The sequence below is a fragment of the Uloborus diversus genome, chromosome 2 (genome assembly GCF_026930045.1).
Source record: "Uloborus diversus isolate 005 chromosome 2, Udiv.v.3.1, whole genome shotgun sequence".
NCBI lineage: Eukaryota > Metazoa > Arthropoda > Arachnida > Araneae > Uloboridae > Uloborus > Uloborus diversus.
The window spans coordinates 21,435,444-21,459,971 of NC_072732.1; the positions used below are offsets into that span (position 1 = coordinate 21,435,444).

At 36.5% G+C, this 24,528-nt stretch overlaps 1 protein-coding gene across 1 annotated transcript in view; it reads right to left on the reverse strand.

Moving 5' to 3' along the window:
* Positions 1–24,528, reverse strand: part of LOC129235105 (cell adhesion molecule Dscam2-like) — a gene marked incomplete in the record, with an annotated part of 703,156 nt that overhangs the window by 17,040 nt on the left and 661,588 nt on the right. Inside the window, 4 exon segments of the mRNA XM_054868789.1 lie at positions 117–357; positions 8,187–8,257; positions 13,162–13,320; positions 20,071–20,205. Of these exon segments, the coding sequence (XP_054724764.1) occupies positions 117–357; positions 8,187–8,257; positions 13,162–13,320; positions 20,071–20,205 (606 nt within the window).

Sequence of the window (24,528 nt, forward strand, 5' to 3'; positions counted from 1 at the left end):
AATATGAAAAATTTTGAACGGAAAGTTTGATGTCAGTCAGCAATGACCGACGTGGTAGGCAGCGTGTCAAATAACATTTTTTATATGAAGTGTCAGCTATTGCGTCAAAGACTCACCTGCTTCCAACGTGGTTGCTGTCACCTCGTCTGACCTTGGTCCTGCTCCGACGTCGTTGTAAGCCTGGACAATGATTTTGTAGCTGGTCAATCTCCGGAGATTGGTCAAGTAGCTCAATTCGGGGCTGTTTCCACTCGATTCTACATTTTTGTACTGGTACTGTCCGTCTAGATCTGTGGCAGCCCTGTACCCGATGTAGTATCCGCGGATGGTTCCATGCTGTAAGTCTTCTCGAGGCGGCTGTTGAGAAGTGTGATGGAGTTAGAAAATGATCTGGAGAGTTATGGTGAGTTTGTAAAATACCGGGCTTCAAAAATAATGGTGGAGTTTCAATCGTGTATATTTGTAAGAGTCAAAATAATACAAAAACGAAATATTTTGCGCATTTAAATCATTTTAAAGATTCTTTATGCGCTTTCCTCCTGACGCCCTATCACACATACCTGTACTCGAACTCCCGCCATACACGTTGTAGCACATGCACGCAGTCACAGAAGCAATGGGGTGGATTCCTTCAGTCAAAAGTACTACTTTTATTCATTGAAATGGATAGAATGAGCGGAAAAAATAACATGGACCCAGAAAATACTTTCATTTTCCCAACAGTTTTTTCAAATCATTTTTTTTTAAATGTCCGATTTTTCAAACATGTCTTGATGACGTCACAAATGATGCACTTTGCCGCATCTTTCTACTACGCTTCCACGTTATGATAATCAAGCAGCGAATTAAAATTGCGCTCTACGCTTGCTATCAACCATATCGTTGTCAATACACGTGAGTAAAGATGCGAATTAAATATTTTGTTCTGTAAATGGCAACATTGAAATGGCATTTCATCATTTGTGATGTCACACGAAAGAAGGGTAAACAATGAAAGCGCAACGATTTAAGTAATTTTGTAAAAATATTAAACTTAAATAAATTATTTAAAAAATGGTCAGATCCTATGTTTTTAAGCATGCTCTTTCAGAAACAAATACTTTTAAAATTTTGGAAACGACCTCATTGCCGCAGTGATGGACCATTCCACGGAAAACGGTAATTTTGTTCCGGAAGAGACACTTCATACATTTCTTTGAAAATAATAATTTAAAAGGGTAATTCGGAACTCTAGCGCTCGAATACGCTACCTTGCGGTGATTTACAAAACTGCAAATGAAACTAAAACATTGCCACGTTGCGTTCCACGTGTGTCTGTTGACGTAAACACAGGCAGTTTGTTCTGAGTATTTATTAACGCAATCGATGTGTCTTAGTTTGCTTTCAGCTACAGAAATTAATTCGTCCCTTAGTAGTATTCTCGAGCTTCTCAAAATAATGTTAGTTTTCATTATTTCCTTAATAATTGGTGAAAGCGAAAATTCTGGATTAACAAACTTGGATAACGTTATACAAGGTAAAAATTTTTATTGTTTTGTATGAATTTGTAAGAATATGGGTTTTTTTTTTAAATCTTAAATTAATTAAACTTACCATATTTTACAGCAGCATTTAGTTGGAATGGACAGTATGCAAAATGTTTTCTTGAATATATTATCGTAGAACAAAATGAATAACCGAGAAAGAATTTACTTTATTCCTTTTATTCTCAGCTGAAAGGTTTCGTCAAATTTGTTTAGGGTTATAGTTTTAGTATAGTGCGAGCAAAGTAGCCTTTGCGAGATTTCGCGTTTTTAGTTAAACCATTTTTAATTTTTATCATGAGTGGAATAAAATGGTAGTAAGATTACAGAATTCGGTAAGTGAAAAGAAATAATGGTCAATCAACTGAAAAGAAAACTACCACCATATATCCGTGAGAATTTTGTTGTTGATTTGCATAACATGACACAATTAAATCGTAACTCAGAAATTAGAAAAATCGAAACAGAAAATTTTTAAATTAACCGATTCGGGAATTCGAGAGAAATAACTCAGCTACAAATGGAAAACAATAAGCGCTAGCCAAGCAAGGCAAAAAAATATCATCTTCTTTCGATAATAATTCGTAATGTCATATTGAATTTTCTAGCATTAATTGTTGTTCTTGTCAGGCCACAATTATTATTTAGTTTTATCAAGAATTGATAAATATCGAATTCAACATCGTGGAAATAGCTGCTTAGAACTACGAACTACGTAGTTTGCATTAATCTTTGACGTTTAGTAATGCTTCTTGAATTCTCATTTCTTTCTACGTGGGCCAGAATATCCACAAGACTTTGAAAATTAATTTAAAAGAATAAAGCGAAAAAATCATACGTACGAACAAAAATCACAACACTTTTAGCATTTTCTTCGTAACCATGTGCGTTTGTTTTAGTTTTTAAGTCCGCCATTAGACAGTGACTTCAGTGCCCCCTATAGTTCGTTGGAGTTGCGAATAAGCAAACTTTTGTTACTTAGGAAATCACAAGTGTATATGTGACTTCTTACGCAAAAATTGTCGTCATTACCTTTTAAAATTATTATTTCTTTTTATATGGGAATCGTCATGTGCGGAAAAGATGACCGTTTTCAGTGGAATAACCATATACATATTTTTTTAAAAACTGTTTAAATTATTATTTCTCAACAAATGAGATACAGTCGGATCCCGATTTAACGAACCTCTATTAAACGAATTTCTCGATCCCCCCCCCAACCAAAATGAAAGCAAAACCCCTATTTAACGAATAATAAACCCCGAATTAACGAATCATTTGAATAGCCCCCCCCCCAAAAAAAAACTTTTTTGTTATCGCAGCTCCAATAAACTATAGGGGGCGCTGCAGCCACTGTCTAATGGCGGATGAAAAAGGTAAAACAAACGCATGCCGTAACTTATAACTTGCTTTGAGGCTAAGTGAATGACAGCGATTTTTCATCGCGTTTGTGGGAAACTTTTTTTTCGATTCTTCTGAAATTACATTACACCACAAACTGTTTTAATCCTGTAATTTACCCCGAAGAAAACACGTGGAATGGAATGTTTTACCTTTTTCTTTAGTATTATTAATTACCGCAAGATAGCGTATTCAAGCTCTGGAGTTGCGAATTTGAGTTAGGAAATATTGGATTGTTTCCCAAATGACATATGGGTCATTTTCTCTAAACTGCTAAATTCTTGTCCTTGCTCCAAAAATAACAAACTAACTAGTATAGAAATAAAACTGACGCTAGAATGCTTTAACAACATGTTTTTATGTTTGTAAAATAAGTTAAAACAAACACTTTATTATTATTATACATTTAAATAATTTTTTGACATGATAAATGTCATTCCCCTGTGTGTCCCTACCTCCACCTTAAAGCAAAATCAGCTCTAGAGATTCAGGAAGCCATGCATATTTGTACAGAAATTATTGTTCAACCTCTTAACAAGTGTTATGCAATGTTGTAAAATAGAAAAATAAAAACTTTTCAAGGTTTGCGCTATTTAAAAAAAAATAGTAAAAAATGTCCTTTGATTTTTTTGTCATTCCCCTGTCGAGGAATGGAATGAATGTTTATCACACCTGGTAATAGTTGTATTAACTCATAATTTAATCTTTGAATTCTGGTCTCATCATAGAAATAATCTTAATTAGTTCTTTTTGAATGAATGCACGGTATCGAGTATATTCGGGTGATCTCAAGTTAAATCTTGATAAGTATTTTTAATGACTGTCATTACCCTGTCTCTGATAATTCATTTAATTTTGTAATAATCGCTCAATGAGTGATTGACTCTTGTTTGTATGGAGTTCCCCCCCCCCTTACTTTAAGTGACATTGATATTTGTTGTTTGCAGTTATGACAATATATAAGTTAACTTTAATTTTTGTCATTCCCCTGTCGTCCTTCCCCTGTAAAATGTAAAGGAAACAAATAACCACAATAACTACTTTTTAGACACCACGACATTGGATCTTTTTCAATTTCATAAAAGTAGTGTTTCCTTTTCCCACATAAATTATAATATCGTCAGTAAAACGCATTATTTCCTCTAAGTGTCATTCCCCTGGCACAGTGAATGCCATTCCTTGCCCTGTCCAAATTGCGCTGTTTAGGGAAAATGACCCATATTCATCCTGTCCGAAGCAGAAATACACTTTTATTGGAATCTGCAATTTTTGACGGACGAGGGGGGCAACAACCATGAAGTCGAAAGAGAACTATTTCGAGTCAAATATCAAGGGAATTTTTAACCACCTATTGCTCAGTCAGTACTTTAAAATTTCAAATTAACTCGTCTGTAATGAGTCGTGGAATGCTGAATAGAAAGTAAATACTTTCTAATGGGGTTGTTTCCTCCAGGTACTACTTTTTGTCACTGAAATTTATAGAATTAGTAAAAAAAAAAAAAAACATGGACCCAGAAAATACTTTCATTTTCCCAACAGTTATTTTTTAATTAATTTTTTAAAATGTCCGATTTTGAAAACAGGCGTGGTCTTTATGACGTCACAAATGATGCAATTGGCGCATCTTTCTACCACGGTTCCACGTTATGATAATCAAGAAACGAATAAAATATTTCGCTCTACGCTTGCTATCAACCATATCGTTGCCAATACACGTGAGTAAAGATGCGAATTAAATATTTTGTTCTATGAATGGCAACGCTGAATAGCAGTTCATCATTTGTGATGTCACACGACAGAAGCGTAAACAATGAATGCGCACCGATTTAAGTAATTTTTAAAATATATTAAACTTAAACAAATTATTTAAAAAATGGTCAAATCTTATGTTTTTAAGCATGCTCTTTCAGAAAAAAATACTTTTAAAATTTTGGAAACGACCCCATTATGGCTATTTTTGTGCAGTTGCTTATTAGGGCTTTTAGATAAGGTAAGTGCAATTTTTTTCGCACCCCTATATTACGAATAACCTCGATTTAACGTATAAAAGTTTCAGTCCCGATGAATTTGTTAAATCGGGGTCCGACTGTATGTTTCTTTTAGGTTGGAGCCCCTTAACCTACAATACAAAACCTACCTATTGTTTCATCTTTGCTACATTAGTAGAGCAAAAACATTAAGTAATGCATACAGAAAACTATACAGAAAATTGACTGAAGATATCCCGCACATGACGCATGCAAATAAATTAAATTTTAGCTAACAAAGTTGTTTAAGGGGGTCCGGGACACATTTTGAAAAAATTTTTATTATGTACTTTAGAGTTTTGAAGTTTTCTGAACTGATTCATCATTTATTTAATAAGCAAAATCATAACATAAATATGAAAAAAAATTATTTTTTTATTTAAATTTAATTAGTTTTTTTCAAAAAAATGGGGTTGCTTTAAATTGCTATAACTCAAAATATTGTTGGTCAATTTTCAATTTTTTTTCAAAAAAGTATGCACAAATATCTAAGCTTTAATTTTTATTCGGCGATTTTAAAAATATTGATTCAATAAAAAATAAAAAATATTTGAAGAAAAATTTCGAAAAATTCGAAGATACTTTTTTTTAAAAAAATCATAATTTTTGCAGTAAACGTTTTTTTCAAATTCGCCGAATAAAAATTAAAGTAAATTGCTTGAAAAAGATATGCTCCAAGTTTCATTACTTTATCTCTATCGGTTCCTGACTTATAAGAGTTTGAATGCAAGAAATCGGGAAAAATTGCATCATGGAGAAAAACGCGTTTAAAGTTTTAAAGTTATGTACACATTCGTTAGATGCATGCAACAAAAATAACTATAACTTTCGTTCTATTTAAGGTAGAAACAAGATTCAAACGTCCTCTTAAGCAGAAAAAAACGGAGCAATTTTTCAAATTATAAAAAAAAATTGCAAAATTTGAGGATTTTTGTGTCCCGGACCCCCTTAACAAAAATAATACTGTGTCAGGAGAATCTTTGTGTAAACTGCAAAGATTTAAAAAAAAAAAAATTATATTAATTTGAATTTTTGGCATCTTGAATTCAAATTATATTTTTCGCAATCACGAGCGTGTGTGTGTATGTATGCGCGTGTGTGTTTGTGTAGGCGCATGTGTGTGAGTGCGCGTGTGTGTGAGTATCTATGCATGTGTGTGAGTGTTGTGTATGCAGTGCTGTGCGTGTAGGCGTTCGTGTGTGTATGTATGTAGGCATGTGTGTTTGTGTCTGTGTGCAGGCATGAGTGTGTGTATGTGTAGGTGTGTGTGTATGTATGCGTGTGTGTGTAGGATATTGACGCAACCTGGACACGGTTTTCGCAAGAGGAGCAGCATCGTGAGGCGGCCGATCGACGGTGATGCTGCAGAGGGTGCTGGCGGGAAAATACAATCAGCGTAACGCCAAAAACAGTCAAATGAGAACAATAAGCAATCGTGATTGCTCAAAAATGTGCTTGCTCCTGTTAAGATAAAATACTAGGATCTATAACAAAGCGTTGCTGAAATTATCGAGTCGAAGTGTCCCGCACGTGATGGTGGAATGGCCCTGATGCAATTTTTCAGTTTGTCAAGATTAGCAGGTAAAGGGGGTATAAACACAGCATCCTTTACATATACCTACAGGGGAAACTCACTTGGTGCTACGCCTAGTACCTAGGAGGGGGTGCAGTTATAAAGTCAAGAGTAAAGTGTTTAACATAAAGTGCTAAATCACTTCTGCCTTGACCGCCATTTTGGTTAACTGAATAACACACAGCAATTGGTACGCATATGATAATACGCAGATATATCTAGCGTTAGCCTATGTAACGTTGCAACTCTCTCTTTCATTTAAGATCTACCAGAAAGTTATTGGTGCAATATTCCTAAATCGGTGGCTGTAGGAAACCCCACCATATTCTTTTTTAATCACCATGTATATAGTTTAGAATTAGCTATTTTCTATAATCAACTATATTACCTTTTATGGAATAGGAAAAAGTGAAACAAACAGCGGGCCAATGTAATTCATTATAAAAAACTTTCAGTACGATGCAAAGAAATTAAGCGTTTAAAAGCTTTTTAATAGCAAACTTTCGCGTAATCATTAGATCCCGCAACGATTTTTTGCGCATGCAAACATTTTTTAATCTGTTCCTATTCACGTGCTCCAAGCTATCTTTTGGATTTCCAAAAACAGTAAATCTTCCTGGTACGACTTTTTCAGAACAAAAATTAGACGATCGGTTTGAGATTTGTAGCACATCGGTTGTAACTCAAATGTGGTCAAATTAGAGCCACAAGCTGTTGGCGTATCGCTGCGTTCGATTATTGGTGCAGGCTATGTTAGTACATTTAACATCTACTCATCCACATACAGGTAATAGCCAATGATCGAGTAACGCCCCTGACGTCATCAACAATGACATTCGCGCCACGACATGATAATTTGATAATCTGTTTTGGTAATGTTTGACATGGCAGGGAAATGCTTTATTGTGACAAGGCTGAACTGAAACCGGTAACTTAACTGTTTTACTGGTAAGACTGTGTCGTTTCAGGAGAATGAAGAAACGAAAAAGTGGTCAACAATGCTTGCGTTCGACGAACCTCACCGGTTGCTAACCGCAGCGTTCTTGAGAGCTACCGGTTAACTGGTTACTTCCGATGTCGTTCTATGAGCCTCACCGGTTGATCTACCGGTCAACCTCAACTTAAGCTGGTTGATTGGTTGAGGGAACCACGTGATATTTTTGACCAATTATAAGTATTTTTCACCTGCGTGTTATTCGTCTGCGCAAGTAACCGGTGATCAACCGAAAGCGTTCAATGAAGCATTGGTTTGTGAACAACCGGTTAGTAACCGCTGACGTCATTGCTGTCACGTGATTGACCAACCAGTCGCTACCGGTTGTGCTCGTCGAACGTAAGCAATGAACGCTATCTACCGTAGTTTATGGTTAATCCGCTGTTGTTAGGGTTACAATTTCAACCATCAAAATATCACAAAACAGGCAATTGCTTCGTTCAAATGTAAAAGCAATTTTCACCCGTCATTTGACGGGCGATTTTCTAGTATTTAAATAGTGAGAGATAATTTTGTTGCCAATCTTTTGAACAGACTGAGATTATTAATTTATTGGAAAATACGTTCGTGTTCAGTGCCGGTTGGTTGCAGATGGAATTGTGGAATACATTGTCTATTATATTAGCTTTTTCATTAAAAATAAAATTGGTACATTAATTTATACTGACCTTCCACGTGACTTTCAAAGACTGCGATCCAGTTGGACGTACTTCAACGTCAAGGGGTGGACCACCTGGAACTAATGAGAGACACAGAGCTTATTTTACGTTATTCAAAATAATTTTTTGCGATGATCAGCTTTAAATTTCATGATGATTAAAGTTTAAGTTGGTATGTGTAATATGATTCAGAGATAATTGTAGCTCATAAATAATTTACTGTAGCCTGTAGCATACAAATAATTTAACAGGATATCTTGGATACAAGGTATAATCAAAGTAGAAAATTCACGAGTACGTTTTTACTCTAAAACAGTTATTTCAAGATATGAAGTTACAAATTACCGCCTCATAGCCGTAGAATCCAAATATGACCACCGTTTTCCCCCGTCACGTCCCACTTTTTGGAAGTTGTGTCCCTCATTTTTTTTTTCAGTTTTCTACAGTTTTACAGCTATTAATTTCATTTGGAGGGAAAAGGAGCGTTATATTAGTGATTGACACTTTTCCGAGGGACTACAGACGAGTGAAGTTCAAAAATAGGAACATTTGGAGCAAGTTAGGACTCTCATGGTGATACTCCCCTCTAAAATATTTTTAAAATCATGAAAATCGATCATTTTTTTTTATCTAGGGGTTTATTCAGTAAATTACCGCCCAATTTAACAACGTTCGAAAACAACAACGAACGAAAACCAGAACGTTCGTTAACAACGTTCTGGCGGTGTATTTCATGTACTAGGGGTTTGTTTTACAGTTTTTTCTCTTATTTTTTGGTATAAAACTAGAGTATAGGACTTCGTCCTAAATGCCCAAGGCCCATATCCAAAAAAAGTTTTACGGCGTAAAAAAAAAAAAAAGTTAAAGCCGCATCGCAGATTTTCAGTAAAGAACCTTCCCATATTTTTCAATTTACATTCACAGATATAATAACCACAATAAATAAAACAAAGAACATATATATGTGTATATGTGTGTGTATATATGTGTGTATGTGTGTGTGTATGTATGTTCCTTATACAAATCCACGGTTTACGCCGGATCTCGATCAAATTTTCCAGGGAGATACTTGGGCACCCTAGAAGAAACGTAGGGGGTTTTCGAACGCCAAAAAAGAACCGAACCGTTCGAATTTTAATGTCAGGACCCGAAAATGGCATTAAACGGCTCTTTCTACCCAAAATAATTAACCGATTTGTTTGATTTAAGCTTTTTTTTGAATTAAAAAACAAAAAAATACAATGCTGTAAGATCACCGGGAAAATAGTTATAAGCATTGTTAAGCCTAATGGAATCAAATCGGAATTTTATCAATTGCCAAGAAGCTCTGTGTAATTCACGTGAATAAATAATTTTTGATCGATTCCAATTTTTCTCTCGACTAAGAACAAATAAAATTCTTTTTTTTTTTTTTTGCTTTGAGGCAAAAATGTCCCCCTTTTGATAATTTTTTGGCAATCTTTTTTATTTTTTATTTTTTGTACTGACAATAGATGTTAATCAAGGATTTTAGTTGTATTAATGGAGCGTTGCGTTTAATTTATTCGGGACTTTAAGTTTTGCCGTGATCGAACTTTAAGAATCCTTACTTTGACGAGAAATTTTACAGTATTTTTTTTCTACTACTTAAGCCTAATTGATGAACACGCGTCATTTGACATAGCTTTTATTTTCGAGGTAGACCATGTAAAGCCGAGAGACGCTGCAATTTAAGATTAAAATTAAATTAAGTATGCTTATTATATAGCACTAGCAAAAATACCCGGCGTTGCCCGGGTCTGTAATAGTTATGAGAAACAATCGTTACTTGCCCTTGTTTTCTGTTTTAAGCGAAAGAATTTAAAACAAACCTTTTTGACGTGATTAAAAATCGAGCTTTTTCCTTACTCATAAAACTAAAATAGCAATAAGTATAAAGAACAAAATAGTATTCATTTAGAAACGAAAGCACGACGTTTAAGCGTATACAAATTTGAAGAATTTCCGAAATGTGAAATTAAACTTTACATGTTTAAAAAGATTTATCTGTTAGTACTTTTTTTTTACATCTAAAACCTTCTCTGTATGGCTATTGATGTACGAACTGTTTTAAAAAATGTAGCCGCCCGTGTTCCCCTTACACTTGCTTTAGTTTTTTTGGGAAATTTCAATTATTGAGGGCACTTAGTGCGGTTTAAAATGTTACCAAATTTGCGAGAATCATTTTGGGACACCTTCGATAATACTCCCCCCTCTTACTAATTTTTATTATACAAATATTGTCGCCAGATGCAGAGATACTTTTGGTCAAAATAAAATGGTGCTATACGGTTTCAACCGAAATGTTTCCAAAATAAGTAGTAAAATTCGGCGATTGTTTGAAATTGTGCAAAAATAAAAATTTATGGAAGTTATTTTGCTCTTTATGGATTTGCCTTATTTAGTTGCTGGATTATTTTACACAGTAAAAAAAGTTTTTTAAAAAGATTCTTCGATTGGCGATATTTTGTTTCATGGTGTAAGCTGAAAAACATTATTACGTAGCCTTTGGCTTCAAAAACAGCGACAGTTGGAAAAACTACCAAATGCATCAGCTACTGAAACTTTCTGCAAAAATTTTCGCGATATTTCTGCTGATTGATCGAATAGTGAGTAAGTGTACAATCGGCATAAATAATAATAAAAAAACCGTTAATTACATTTAAGTTCCATTTAAATGGAAAATGATCAGCCAAATCTATTTATTTTTAGCCAATCTTGTGGAAAAACGTTACTTTAAGATTTGACTTGAGAAAAGCCTCAAAAAGTCAGACGAAACACAAAAATATTCAACAATACAACAATTCTAGCTATCGACTGGGAGTTGAGATGATACACTAAATAATGAATTGGATTGATGAAAGCCTTCGAACAGGGAACAAAAAAGCTCATTACTCGTTTTTTATACCACTTAGAAACTTCGAACAGATGCTATCTTCAGCAGAAAAATTAGCGCTTTCGATAGAAACATAATGTTAATATGTGCCCGTTTTTTTCTACCCCCATATTGGGGCATTTGTGCGAAAATTTGGACAAATTAGAATAAAAAAGGAACTATCAATCGGATTTTTTTCGAACTGGTCTATAAACCTTCCCAATACCAAACTGAACAAACGGTGAAAGTTTCAGCCAAATCTGCCGGGTAGTTTCTGAGATCTTAGGGAACAAATTTACCAAACTCCAATTTTATATATATAGATTAATGCAGGGGCGGCAAATAGGGGGGTCGAGAGGGGGCGGTCGCACCCCCAAATTTTTAAGAGGAATGATAAAAAATGAGCAAATTCAATTTACGTAAATCGCAAATCAATGTTCAAGAAAGCCAATCTTGCTGGTTCTCCGTAATGATTGATGCAACTCGACACATTTTCAGACATGAGCAAGTTTTTTCCGTTTTTTTAATTATTAGAAATTTATTAATCCTTTACCGGTCTTTTAAGAACATAAAAAACTGAAGAATCATAGTTAATTTAAACTAAAGATGTAATTTCCTCATATAGGGTAAATATCTCGTTCTTGTGTGCTCTATGTAATAATTGTTATGAGAGGCCGTGCAGTGGTGTGGCTGCACGATTTTCACAATAAAATGCCTTGGTATTTTGCATTGAGTGTTACGCTCATATTTTAAGTGTGTCTATTTGATGAGTGTTCATCACTTTCTTCTGCTAGAAACAACTTTCAGCTGTTCACTGCATAGAATGCTTTTATGGATACTGTTTAAAAATAGTTTCAGCTGTTCAATGCATCAACAAATATCTTTTCTGGGGGCTCTTTAACTATGCAATCTCCCCCAATATCATAATTGCTGTTAGCCAATATGTGTTTTGTTCCATACTAAATTTTAAAAACTCGACCCCCCGAATGAAATGCTGAAATGCCGCCAATGCATTAATGTATATTTACACTTTTATGGAAACACTGTCCCTATAATTTTTCATAAAGTCAAGAAGTGATAAATAATGGAGCGAACTGTAATAACTCTCGTTTTTCCTTCCTGTTTCTATTTCTGAAATACAGTTTGTATCGTTAAAAGAACATGTTAAATTACGATTGTTAGGATTTCTTCAAATGAAACAGAGCTGAACAAAAAAGATTGTTTATAAGGATTTTAACTAAAGCTAAATTGGAATCTGATGACTTAGTATTAAATTAATGCTTATTGGTATTTATTTAGTCTTGGTGCTTTAGTTTCACGTAAACAACCAAAAAGTATGTGTCATTTTATGTAAAAAGCTTATTCTAATTTTTCATAAATATTTCAGATATAGTATATTAGATTTAATTCAGTTTAAAGTGAGCACAGATTATAGTTGATAATGCATATATTTTCATCTTTTGTGCTAATTGAAAATACTCATAACTTGTATCGTTGATAACTATGATAAACGTTAAAGAAATTTTTGCCAAAAATATGCTCTACTGGTGTTTTGCAAACCTTGCATTACGCGTATTTATTTATTCCTTAGCGCTTTAGAAATTGATGTCAGAGTAATACAAAAACATCAGTTGAACATATCTTTCATTTTTTAAGTGGCCGTGCAATGCCGAGCACGCAGCTACGGAAACTATGAAAATCTGGAGAAAAAAAGAAGGAACACTATTTCTAAAAGTGTGACACGATGGGGAAAAATGGTGGTCATATTTGGATTCAATGAATCGCTTTTACATAAAAATCAGCAAGAATTATGTCAGAAGGATTTTCAAGGGTTTTTTTTTTTTTTTTTTTTTTTTTGCCGCGCAGTGTAATTAACCGCATACCCTTCACAGATTTTTGTGTACCTCCAAGGGGCACAAGTACCACCGGTTAAGAACCATTGCTTTAAAACATGTAAATAAATCAGAATTCTAAACGTGAACATGTTCCAAGAATCCAATATTGTTTCCGTATGTTTTGAGTAGTAGATAAAAAAGTAGAAGAGAGAGAGAGAGAGAGAGAGAGAGAGAGAGAAAAACGGCACACCCATACCTTCTTCATCTGTGGTGACAGTCATTAAGTCCCCGGGTTCACTGCTCCCCAGCGTATTTTGGGCTTGAATTCGGAATTTGTAGGAATGGGATGGCAGAAGGCTTCTTATCACAGCTGTTGTTTCCGATCCCGAGACAGAGAGTTCTTCCAGCATTCCTTCTGCAGAAAATATGATAAATGGTCAAAGAAAATGAATAAATACCTTCGTGTAACAAAAAAACCGTAAGAAAAAAACGTAACTAATGAACAAATATATCAGTTAAGGGGTACCTCAAAAATGATGAAACGATCAAAAAAAAAAAAAAAAAAAAAAAAATTTACTGCTTATTTCAAAACTAAAAATTATTCTGAACACAGGGGAAACGTTTCATTGCTTTTGTTCAAATATTTAAAACGTTATGAGTGGTTTTGGGCCATGCTCGCTATGTGTTCTAATGCAAAACAAAAACTTTAAATTGCTTTTTCTCGATGATGGCTTTTTTGAGTTTTCATGTCATTAGAATCGTTAAGGATTTTTTTTCTATTAAAGATACAGCTTTAAAGCAACACTTTTTGCAATTGGGATAACATATTTGACAAAACTGTGCATTGGATAAGCATTTTATAAGTTACTCAAATGTTTAGAGCATGTTAAACCTTTAAAAACCAAATATTTTTTTTAAAAAAACTTTGATTTTTTACATAATTAATCACAGAAAATTTTCTAATAAACTCATAAGCAAATGAATGCACAGATTTTTAGAGATGATTATAGTGATCGTTTAGCAAAAAACGTTTATTAAATTAGTGCAAAAATAAAAAAGCCTTATGGATTTAAAAAAATTGAAATTGTCTTCAATTTTTTGAATTTTTAAAAAAAGTAGGCAATATTTTTAAATTTTGAAAATGAATTATCGATTACGAAATAAGTATGCATGTTATAGTTTCAAAAAAGTATAAAATTTACTGAAATTAAAAAAAAAAATGTCTGAAAGGTATTGTGACCCCTTAAAGTCATAAACGTGGGTTTCAAGGAGCCCCATTTTCAACGCAGACAAGTGGGCTTTGGACGTCAAGTCTTCCGATAAAAGTCAGATCAGTTGACTTTATCGGATGACTTTACATCCAAAGCTCACACTTTTCTGCAATGTAACCAGTGGCGGATCTAGCCTATCATTTTGGGAGGGGCCATTCGAAATTTTTTAGCAAGCTTTCTTTCGATGTGGGGTCACTAACCTTGCGTTCGACGAACCTCACCGATTGACAAGTAAGCAACCGGTTACTAACCGCAGCGTTCTATGATCAACCGGTAAAAACATCGGTTACCATTCTAAGCAGTTGATTGGAGCACGTGATCATTAGCAGTCACGTGATTAACTAACCGGTCGCGCTCGTCGAACGTAAGCTCAATGGTCACCTCTCAACTAGTACCGTATCATTGATTTTTCCGGAAAACCATCGCCTTCTTCAAGTTTTCATACCAAGTTCTAATGTAAAAATAACAACAGAAATAGGGTGAACTACACTGGTTATCATAAATTAAGGAAAAACCGCAAAAAAGACGATTACTCAAAAAGTTACATGTAGAATTTTATGAACCTTACCCACAATATGCAACACATAGTAAGATATAAAGTAACATAAAAAGAAATTATCAGACAATTATGGCAGTATAAAAATTAACGCATCCCTAAAATGAACAAATCGAAAGTGTCAGTTTTCTATAGAAAAAGTACCTCAAATATGGAATATGTTCCCCTCTAGAAGCAATACAGCACATACAGCGATGGGTAATGCTGTCAATTATGCGGTCTATCAGTTCCACAGGAAGCGGGAGCCATTGCTCTTGCAAAGCAGTATCAAGTGCGGCAAGGGTCTGAGGGGGTGAGTTGAGAGCAGCTAGACGTCTCTCTAAAGCATCCCAAACGTGATCGATAGGATTCAAGTTCGGGGATCGAGCTGGCCACTCCATGCGGAGAATTGTAGCCTGTTGAAGATAATCATCTAAGATGCGAGCTCTGTGTGGTCTTGCAATATCGTCCTGTAACAGGAAAGCATCACCTATTGCCCCGGCATATGGGCGCACATAAGCATCAAGAATGTCATCTTTATAAACCTGAGCATTCACGGTTCCCCTTGGAAAGACATGGAGATCTGTGCGTCCACCTCAAGAGATGCCACCTCTAACACAGACACTGCCACTTTCGTATCCATCTCTTTCGCGGATGTTTGACGGATGATAACGGAATCCAGGTTATCTACATATCAAATAACGCCTACTATCGCTTCCTAGACTAAATCTAGACTCATCCGTAAAGAGAAAAGCCCACCATTGATCAGGCGTCCAGTGGAAATGTTGTCGTACCTACTGTAAACGGTCCCTTTATGGCGAGGTATGAGTGGCACACAAATGGCTGGTCGCCTCGCATACAGACCACCTTTGTGAAGCCTTCTACGTACAGTTGACGTTCTTTCGGTGGCTGCAGCAAGGGAGGATCTGAGATGAGTCAGAGTAGCGGCTCTATTCCTACGTGCACATAACCTCAAAAATCGCTCATCGGCGCTCGTCGTAGCGTTGGCCGTTCTTTGCTGAACCCCTGGATGCCAAATCTGTCGTTTGAAATTGGCTCCAAAGTCTGATGAACCCACAAAACGACTCACATTGAGCCATCTGGCAACTTCTGTTTGACTTTGCCCTGCCTCTAGTCTCCCAATGGCTCTCCATCGTAGTTCTACAGGCAAATGATGCCTGGAAGGCATCGTTACTAAAATGGCTATCTCAGATTTCTTATGGCAATATTACAGCGAAGTTTATAGGCTTGCTCACAAACATGGACATTTTATACTCCTCACAGGTGACGTACTCCGATTTTCAGCGCCACTAATTTGCATATTGCACTTTTATTGAGCAATTCCTTCTCGGCAAACATATTTCAAATTTTACAGGTTTTGGCTTACTTTTGAGAGAGTTATCGCTATTTTTGTGATCTTTCCTTAATTTATGATAACCAGTGTATTTAAAATTTAAGATAAAGTTAACCCTAAAAAATTCTTTATGCGTAATTTATGCTTTGAGGAAATAGATATCAGTTTTTAGTTAACTTCGTGGCATTTGTGGAGGAGCATGCAGCTTGGGAATAAGAGGCTCTCCTCCGGAAGAGTTCCGAAATTAGAGCAATTAATTGCAAATTTGGGGCCGTGGTAGCCCGATCGGTAGAGTGTCGGATTCGGGGCCGAAGGGTCCTGGGTTCGAACCTCGATGGTCGAAGACCCACCGTCGTCATTAAAGGGGACTGGGCGACGTTTAAATATGCTCGTGGTCTCAATGTCCTCCAAGTGAAACGATACCTCTGGGGGTGCTAATACTAAGTAGCTATTAGCTCCTGGACTAGTTCTAAATTCTCATTAACTGTTCGATCCGGTGATGGTGCTGCTATCTATCGGTACATAAAATAATGGAGGCAAGGCACTTAGTATGCAGTCCTCGACATAAATACAGTTGTAGTCAGTTGTAACTCTGAATAGGAATAGGAATTGCAAATTTAGGCTCGGGTGTGCTCTCGTGAGCAATAGGTGTACTAAGAGGACAGCAGCATGTATAGAATGGTCCAAGTGTTTAACGTTGGCGTCATGAAATGACGTAAACGATGGAGCAAAATTTTAGAAATAAAATAGTTTTGTTTTTGAGGATAGGGATGTAATTTTTCTCATAATGGGGTCGTTTCCAAAATGTAAAAGTATTTTGTTCTGAAAGAGCATGCTTAAAAACCATAGGATCTGACCATTTTTTAAGTAATTTATTTAAGTTTAATATTTTTAAAAAAATTACTTAAATCGGTGCGCTTTCATTGTTTACACTTCTGTCGTGTGACATCACAAATGATGAAATGCCATTCAATGTTGCCATTCACAGAACAAAATATTTAATTCGCATCTTTACTCACGTGTATTGGCAACGCTATGGTTGATAGCAAGCGGTAGAGCGCAATTTTAATTCGCTGCTTGATTATCATAAACATGGAAACGTAGTAGAAAGATGCGCCAAATTGCATCATTTGTGACGTCCTAAAGACCACGCCTTGTTTGAAAAATCAGACATTAAAAAAAATTAATTAAAAAAAACTGTTGGGGAAAATCAAAGTATTTTCTGGGTCCATGTAATTTTGTTGCTTATTCTATCAATTTCAATGACTAAAAAGTAGTACTTTTGACTGAAGGAAACCACCCCATTAAGACCTAAATTTCTTTTAAAGTGAAAGTCCATGTGTTAAATTCCCCCCCCTCATAATCTTTCCTTTCTTTCATTTCTTCTTTAAAAAAATCCTACACTCACAAGGGTTTGGAAGGGGCCATGGTCCAAATGACCCTCCTCCAGATCGGCCCCTGAATGTAACGGGATTCTTTGAAATCCCAAAACACGTGCTTGCAATATTTAGCATTAATTGTGTTGTATCTTATATGGCTTATGATAAATAGCCGTTTATTCAATTCGAGGACAAATAAATTTTTTTCTGGCTTATTACAGATTTCGAAGTCAAGGGTTGCAACCACTCGACGTTAAATCCCGGTTATCACAAATTTTGCCATTTCAACTGCGCTTGCGCAAGGACTTCGCTGATTTCAAATATCTTGTTAAAATTAATTATAATTATTTTGAATTTGTTAATAAATATGAGATGGCAACAGATAAAAATTAGAAATCACAAAGCTTTCCCTGATTTAGTTTTTAGGCCTCGGTAAAGATTGAGTTTTGAGTCTTAATTGTTAATGCATTCGGAGTCTGATTTTTCTATCAAACAAAGACCCTTTTCAGGGCCAAATTTTTAACCTCAGAAGAGCGTACACTGTTAAAAATTCAGGAAGATTTTCTGGTAATTGTTACTGTAAAATTGCATCGCCGACGCATCGCTGATTTTTACGGTAATTTATACCGGAGAAATAAGCGATCCCAGCGCCAACTGGTTGCTGTGGCCTACCGAGGAAACCGTAAAATTTTACAGTAACATTTGATTTTTACGGTAATAGATACTGGCAACATGGATGCCAGTAACAATTACCGTAAATTTTCAGGAAATTTTTTTAACAGTATTGCAATTCTAGTATATTATTCTAGTATACTAGAATTGCAGCATCACTTCTTGTGCAAAGCCGAACCATCAACCTAAATAAAAATATGTAATACTAAGCTGTTTACGCCTAACGTAAAATATCCGCAAAAGACGGATATCTGTACTCATATTCCAATTACTTTTGAAGTACACAGACGTGTTTTACGTCTATGTTAAATAAATATTTCCAAACCAATAAATATTGAAGTGTCATTTTTCTCTTTACATTATAAAAATTATAAGTTATTCATATCCGTAGTTTCATATAATATGTCTCGAAATCGCTGTGAAAGTATTCTAATCGCATTCATTAATTTGTTGGGATTCTAGCTCAGCCTAAATATAAACAGCAATACGAAATTTTAAAACAGAAAGCCCAAAAAGTAAGTCCGCACGCAAGCGCAGTTGAAATGGCAAATTTGTGATAACCGGGTTTTAACGTCTAGTGTTGCAACCAGGTTTTGAAACATTGTTTTTTTTTTTTCAAACGAAGATTATCAAATGAAGCATGTAGTCAAAAAATATTGTTAATATAGCATTTTTCAAAAAAGAAAACGTCAGCTACGATACAGTGAGAAAAAGAAACAATCTTGACTGCTCCAAAAAAAGGGGGGGGGGGGCAAGGGATTTTTAACTTTTTAATTGATGAGGTGAATAGATCCTTCCCCTTAATTATTCCTTTCTATAGCCAACCGAAATTTCAAAAGTTATTTTTTTTAAGGATCATGTTTTTAAACATGGGAATCAACCATTTTAAAATAATTTGACAAAGTTTAATATTTTTTAAACAATTATTTTAATTAGTGCTCAGATTGAAATTTATTTTTTACGCTTCTGCGCATGACATCACAAGCGATGAAATGCCATTCACTGATGCCATTAGAGCACAGCACAAATTATCATAAACTGGCAGCGCGGTTGACTGCAAAGCGTAAACCTTTCGCGCGGCAATGGAGTAGTGTGCCAAAGTACATCACTTGTGACGTCATAAAGCCTTATTTTCAAAATCGGACTTAAAAAAAAATGAAAATAAAAAATAACTGTTGGGAAAATATAAAAGTTTTGTGTGGCTCCATGTTATTTTTACTTCCTTTTACAAAAAAAGGAACTATTGTATTCGCAAAAAAATTTTCACTCAAAAATCGGCCTTAATTTTCATTTTCTCACTCCGAATGAATACTGAGTTTTTTTTTCGACCCGACCACGGTTGGATATATGCCTAGGAACTTACAGACACCCGAAACATCCATTTTTGACGACCCCCGAGTTAATCACAACGAATTTTGTCGTGACGTCCGTATGTACGTATGTATGTGCGTATGTGTGTATGTATCTCGCATAACTCAAAAACGGTATGTCCTAGAAAGTTGAAATTTGGTACGAGTTGTGCACCTTCCCTTTTGGTTGCATTCAGATGTTCCTAAGGGGATCTTTTGCCTCTTTTTGGGGGGAAATCATTGTTAATTTCGATTTAAACTCAAGTGGTGTTATAATTTGTCGGACACTTGGCGATATATCGGCAGTCTTTTGGTCGCCAAGTTTTGTCGCCAACTTGGCGACAAATTTGACGATTTTTTTTTTTTTTTAAATCTGTTTCAATTTGGCCATTGTTGGTGATATTTAGAGAGTAAACAATTGAATCACATTAAAATTGTCAATAATGGGGAAAATGACAAATTAGAGTAAAAGGAAGTCATGTGATGCACAAATCGGCTCGTTTTTTGCTTACTCTATCAATTTCAGTGACTAAAAGTAGTACTTTTGACTGAAGGAAACAACTTAATTGTAAAACTAGACATCATTGGGGCTATTCAGGTCTTACCATTGCTGTCATTTCCATACTGGATGGTATACCGGGTCAGCGGGCTGTTGCCGCTGAAACTTGGAGACCAAGAAAGTGTGACGGAGCGACTGCTTTTCTCCTTCACGTTCAGTTCCACAGGTGCTGATGGTGGCTCTAAAAATAGAAAAAGGTGCTGTTACGCGCAATGTTTTTACTTCTTGCTACAGATGTGCAGGTGAATTTTACAGCATCTCAGCTCAACTTTTTAGGGAGCAATCACGGAATCGTCATGTTTGAAGTACAGTAGGCTCTCTATTTAACGACTTTCAAGGGACCATAAAAAATCGCCCTTAAGTAGAAAGCGTCCTTAAATAGAATGCTTTTAACATTATAGTGGACCATCTGGGACAGTGAAAAGCCGTCGTTAAATAGAGAAAGTCGTTAAATAGAGCTTCGTTAAACAGAGAGATCTCCAGCGCAAACGCCCGATATTTACCACTGCAGATCATGCCTGCTTGACGAGTCATCTCTGGTGTTATTGCTTGAATTCTGAAGCAAATAATGTCCTTCAGTGCTTCAATTGTCTGTAGCACCTGTCAAAAGACGTCATTCTTCAACTAACCCCTGTCCCTCCAAAAAGCGCTGATCATGAGCACTTCCCATGACACTTCAGGGTCCCCCGTACCTACCACAATTTGTAGCTTAACCGGTTGGATGAGACTTTGGAGACAGCTCTGATTTTTTGTTCCAGACCAGACAGCGATCTACCCCTGGTACAACACCCCTAAGGGTATTGATTCACTTGGAGGACTTTTCGACCGGCTGGGATTGAACCCTGGACTTTTCAGTTACAAGTCCGACACCCTACCCACCATGACCTGAGCATGAGCACTGAGCAATAATCACGGAATCATTGTCTTTCTTTGAAGTTTATCTCCTGAACAAACGCACAGTATCCATCACTGTAGACCACGCTTATTATACGACGATCGACGAGTCATTACTGGTGATATTTCAAGAATCGCAATGCGATGTCCTAATAATGTCCTTCAATGACTCAACCTTCAGTGACCTTCCTCGAAAGAGTTCAATCTTGAGATTGCCTCCCCCCCTCCAAAGAGCTAAGTAGTGGCAATGGGTAGCAATCTTGTTATACGACGACCGACGAGTCATTACTGGTGGTATTTCGGGAATCGCAATGCGATGTCCTAATATTGTCCTTCAATGGCTCAACCTTCAGTGACCTTCCTCGAAAGAGTTCAACCTTGAGATTGCCTCCCCCCTCCAAAGAGCTAAGTAGTGGCAATGGGTAGCAATCTTGTTATACCACGACCGACGAGTCATTACTGGTGGTATTTCGGGGAATCGCGAATGCGATGTCCTAATAATGTCCTTCAATGGCTCAACCTTCAGTGACCTTCCTCGAAAGAGTTCAATCTTGAGATTGCCCCCCCCCCTCCCGAAAGCACTAAGTAGTGGCAATCGGTAGCAATCTTGTTTGAAGTACATCGGCAGCACAAACGTACGATTTCCATCACTACAGACCATACTAACTTATACGACGACCGACAAGTCATTACTGTGGTATTTCTGGAACCACAATGCCATGTTCTAATAAAGTTCTTCAATGGCTCAACCGTCAGCAGTTTCCTTTAAGAGGCTTCAATCTTAACCCCCCCATTCCTCCCCCGGAAAAAAAAGCGTTGAGCAGTGGCAATGGGTAGCAATAATGTTCCAAGTACATCTCCAATGGAGAAACGCGATGGCCACCATTGTAGACCACGTTTGCAACCAAAATGGCAAAGTTCCAAAACTCTAAGGATACCCCATTTAAACATCGTCGGCTGCCACATACTACTTGATTACCACTGAAAATGGGTACATCATAATGCTGGGACCCAGTATTTTACAAGGGCCACAAAATAAATATCAATGATAATTTATCTTGAGTAGTGGACAAGTCGTTGTTCGACAATGTCTCTGAATCTTCTACCGAAGTGTCTCTTTCAACAAGGGTTCCCATAGTGGATGCTGTGGCCCCTGGGGTGCCAGAAGTAGAAGAAAGTTGTACCGCGAAGTGTCCCGCAGTGTCAAATCTTTTTACTGAAACAAAACACTGCAATAGCCATACATCAAAATCTCACCTGATTTCAGTTTTACTACAATGAAAAAAAAAAAAAAAAAAAAAAAAAAGAGAGCGAAAGAGGGTTGTTTCTTTTTATAAGAGTCTTGAAAAGAACTTGTTTCAATAAATAAAAATAAGTGGTGATGGTCCTGTATTACATATTTTCTGATTTTTCCGACAAAACCATACAAATATGCAAACTGCCTATCTACATGTATGTATGTATGTACACTGGTGTAAGAAATTAAGAGAATTTTCAGATTTGGTCAATTATTTTCAGAACTACAGGACCGATTTTAATGAAATTTGGTATGTGCATACATTGAAACAATACAAAACAAATAACCATCTAAAATTTAAAATACACAAGCATGATTATAAATAACATTCGTTAGAGTCGAATGGTATGAAACAGCAATTGCAAAATTTTGAAAAAAGGGGGGTTAGTAGGGGGTACGGTTCCCTCTAACAGACATATAGGCTTCGCAGTGTGACTCCATACTTGAAATAAAGGAGTTTATGGGATCCTTAAGAAATTATTTTCACTCGTTCAACAACGCCATTCTCAGGCTATGGATGATCCCTGGAGGGGTGTTGCGAGTTGCTATTGCCCTCCCGAGAGCTTGCCAGACATGTTCTACAGGATTAGAGTCTAGAGATCTGCTTGGCCAACCTATCGAATGAATATCCTCCCCTTCCATAAATTCGTCGACCAGAAGAGCTGTATGTGGTCTTGTGTTAACATCCATTAAAACTAACTCGGGGCTAACAGCGCCCCTCAAGAGGGGCGCCCATACTTGGGGAGCCCTATGTATGGGCCAAGACCACATCCCTATATCTTGCAACTGTCACAGACCCTCTCTCAAAGACATGGAGGGGTGTGCGGTCATTCAACATGATGCCTGCCCAGACCGTCAAACCTCCTCCTCCGTAATGGTCAATTTCGCAGATATTGGAAGGCAAATAGCGAGTCCCGTTTCAGCTTAAACGACTATTCTTGTCCTACGTTTACATGGATAGAAGCAGGAACCTGCTACCTAACCCTCCAATATCGGCGAAATCGACCATCATGGCGGTGGTGGTTTGACGGTATGGGAAGCATCATGTTGGATGGCTGCACACCTCTCCATGTCTTTGAGAGAGGCTCTGTGACAATAGGGAAGTTGCAACCTATTAAATGTTCATATTTTGGCTATTGGATATTGTAATTGACCCTCAAAACTAAAAAATTCACCATCGCCGAGTTTTAAAACACCGTAATTGATTTTTAATGAATTTTTAAAAATCCACGCGCAAAAGTGCGCGCTTCTGAAACGTCACGAGCCTACGTCACAGGGCGCGAATGGGCAGCCTTCCGCCGAAGATCCCTTGTTTTCGCTAGGAACATTTTGAGCGCGCTGATATTGTTATTTCTTAGAAATTCAATAATCCTTTTGAACACACTATGGAGGTCGGATTCGTTAAAGCACAATCTAAATAATCTTCCTCAAGTAATATCAATGATGATATCGAATATTTACGAGAGGATGAGAGGTTTAATGTTCCAGAAACGCGAGGAGTTAAATGCGAGGAGATAAGCCTTTTACGTTTCGTCTTCCAAGTCGAAAGCACGTTCTTCGGTTTCTCCATGACATGGGAACCGGTTCGCTAGCGTTTCTCTCCTATCGGAAAGCGCATGACGTCACTTCCTATGCCATTTGACGTCACAAGGGCTTGAACTTTAAAAATTAATTTAAAAAAAACTACTTATTGTATCGCAAAAATTTTTTCTACCTATGATGTTTATACATGTTACTCTATCATATAAAAATAAAATTGAAAAATCGAAAACTTTCCTATTTCGAGGCATAGGGATGTGGTCTTGGAAATCTATGCTCACCTCTGGAGGGGCGCTGTTAGCCCTGAGTTATTTTTAATGGATGTTAACACAAGGCCACATACAGCTCTTCTGGTCGACGAATTTCTGGAAGGGGAGGATATTCATTCGATAGGTTGGCCAAGCAGATCTCTAGACTCTAATCCTGAAGAACATGTCTGGCAAGCTCTCGGGAGGGTAATAGCAACTCGCAACACCCCTCCGGGGACCATCCATAGCCTGAGAACGGAGTTGTTGAACGAGTCGAAATAATTGCTTAAAGATCACGTGAACTGCCTTATTTCAAGTATGGAGTCACACTGCGAGGCCTATATGTCTGTTAGAGGGAACCATACCCTCTACTAACCCATTTTTTTGTTCAATTTCTGCAACTGCTGTTTCCTGCCATCCGACTCTAACGAGTGTTATTTATGATCATGCGTTTATATTTTAAATTTTGGGGGGGTTAATTGTTTTGTATTGTTTCAATGTATGCACTAGCCAAATTTCATTAAAA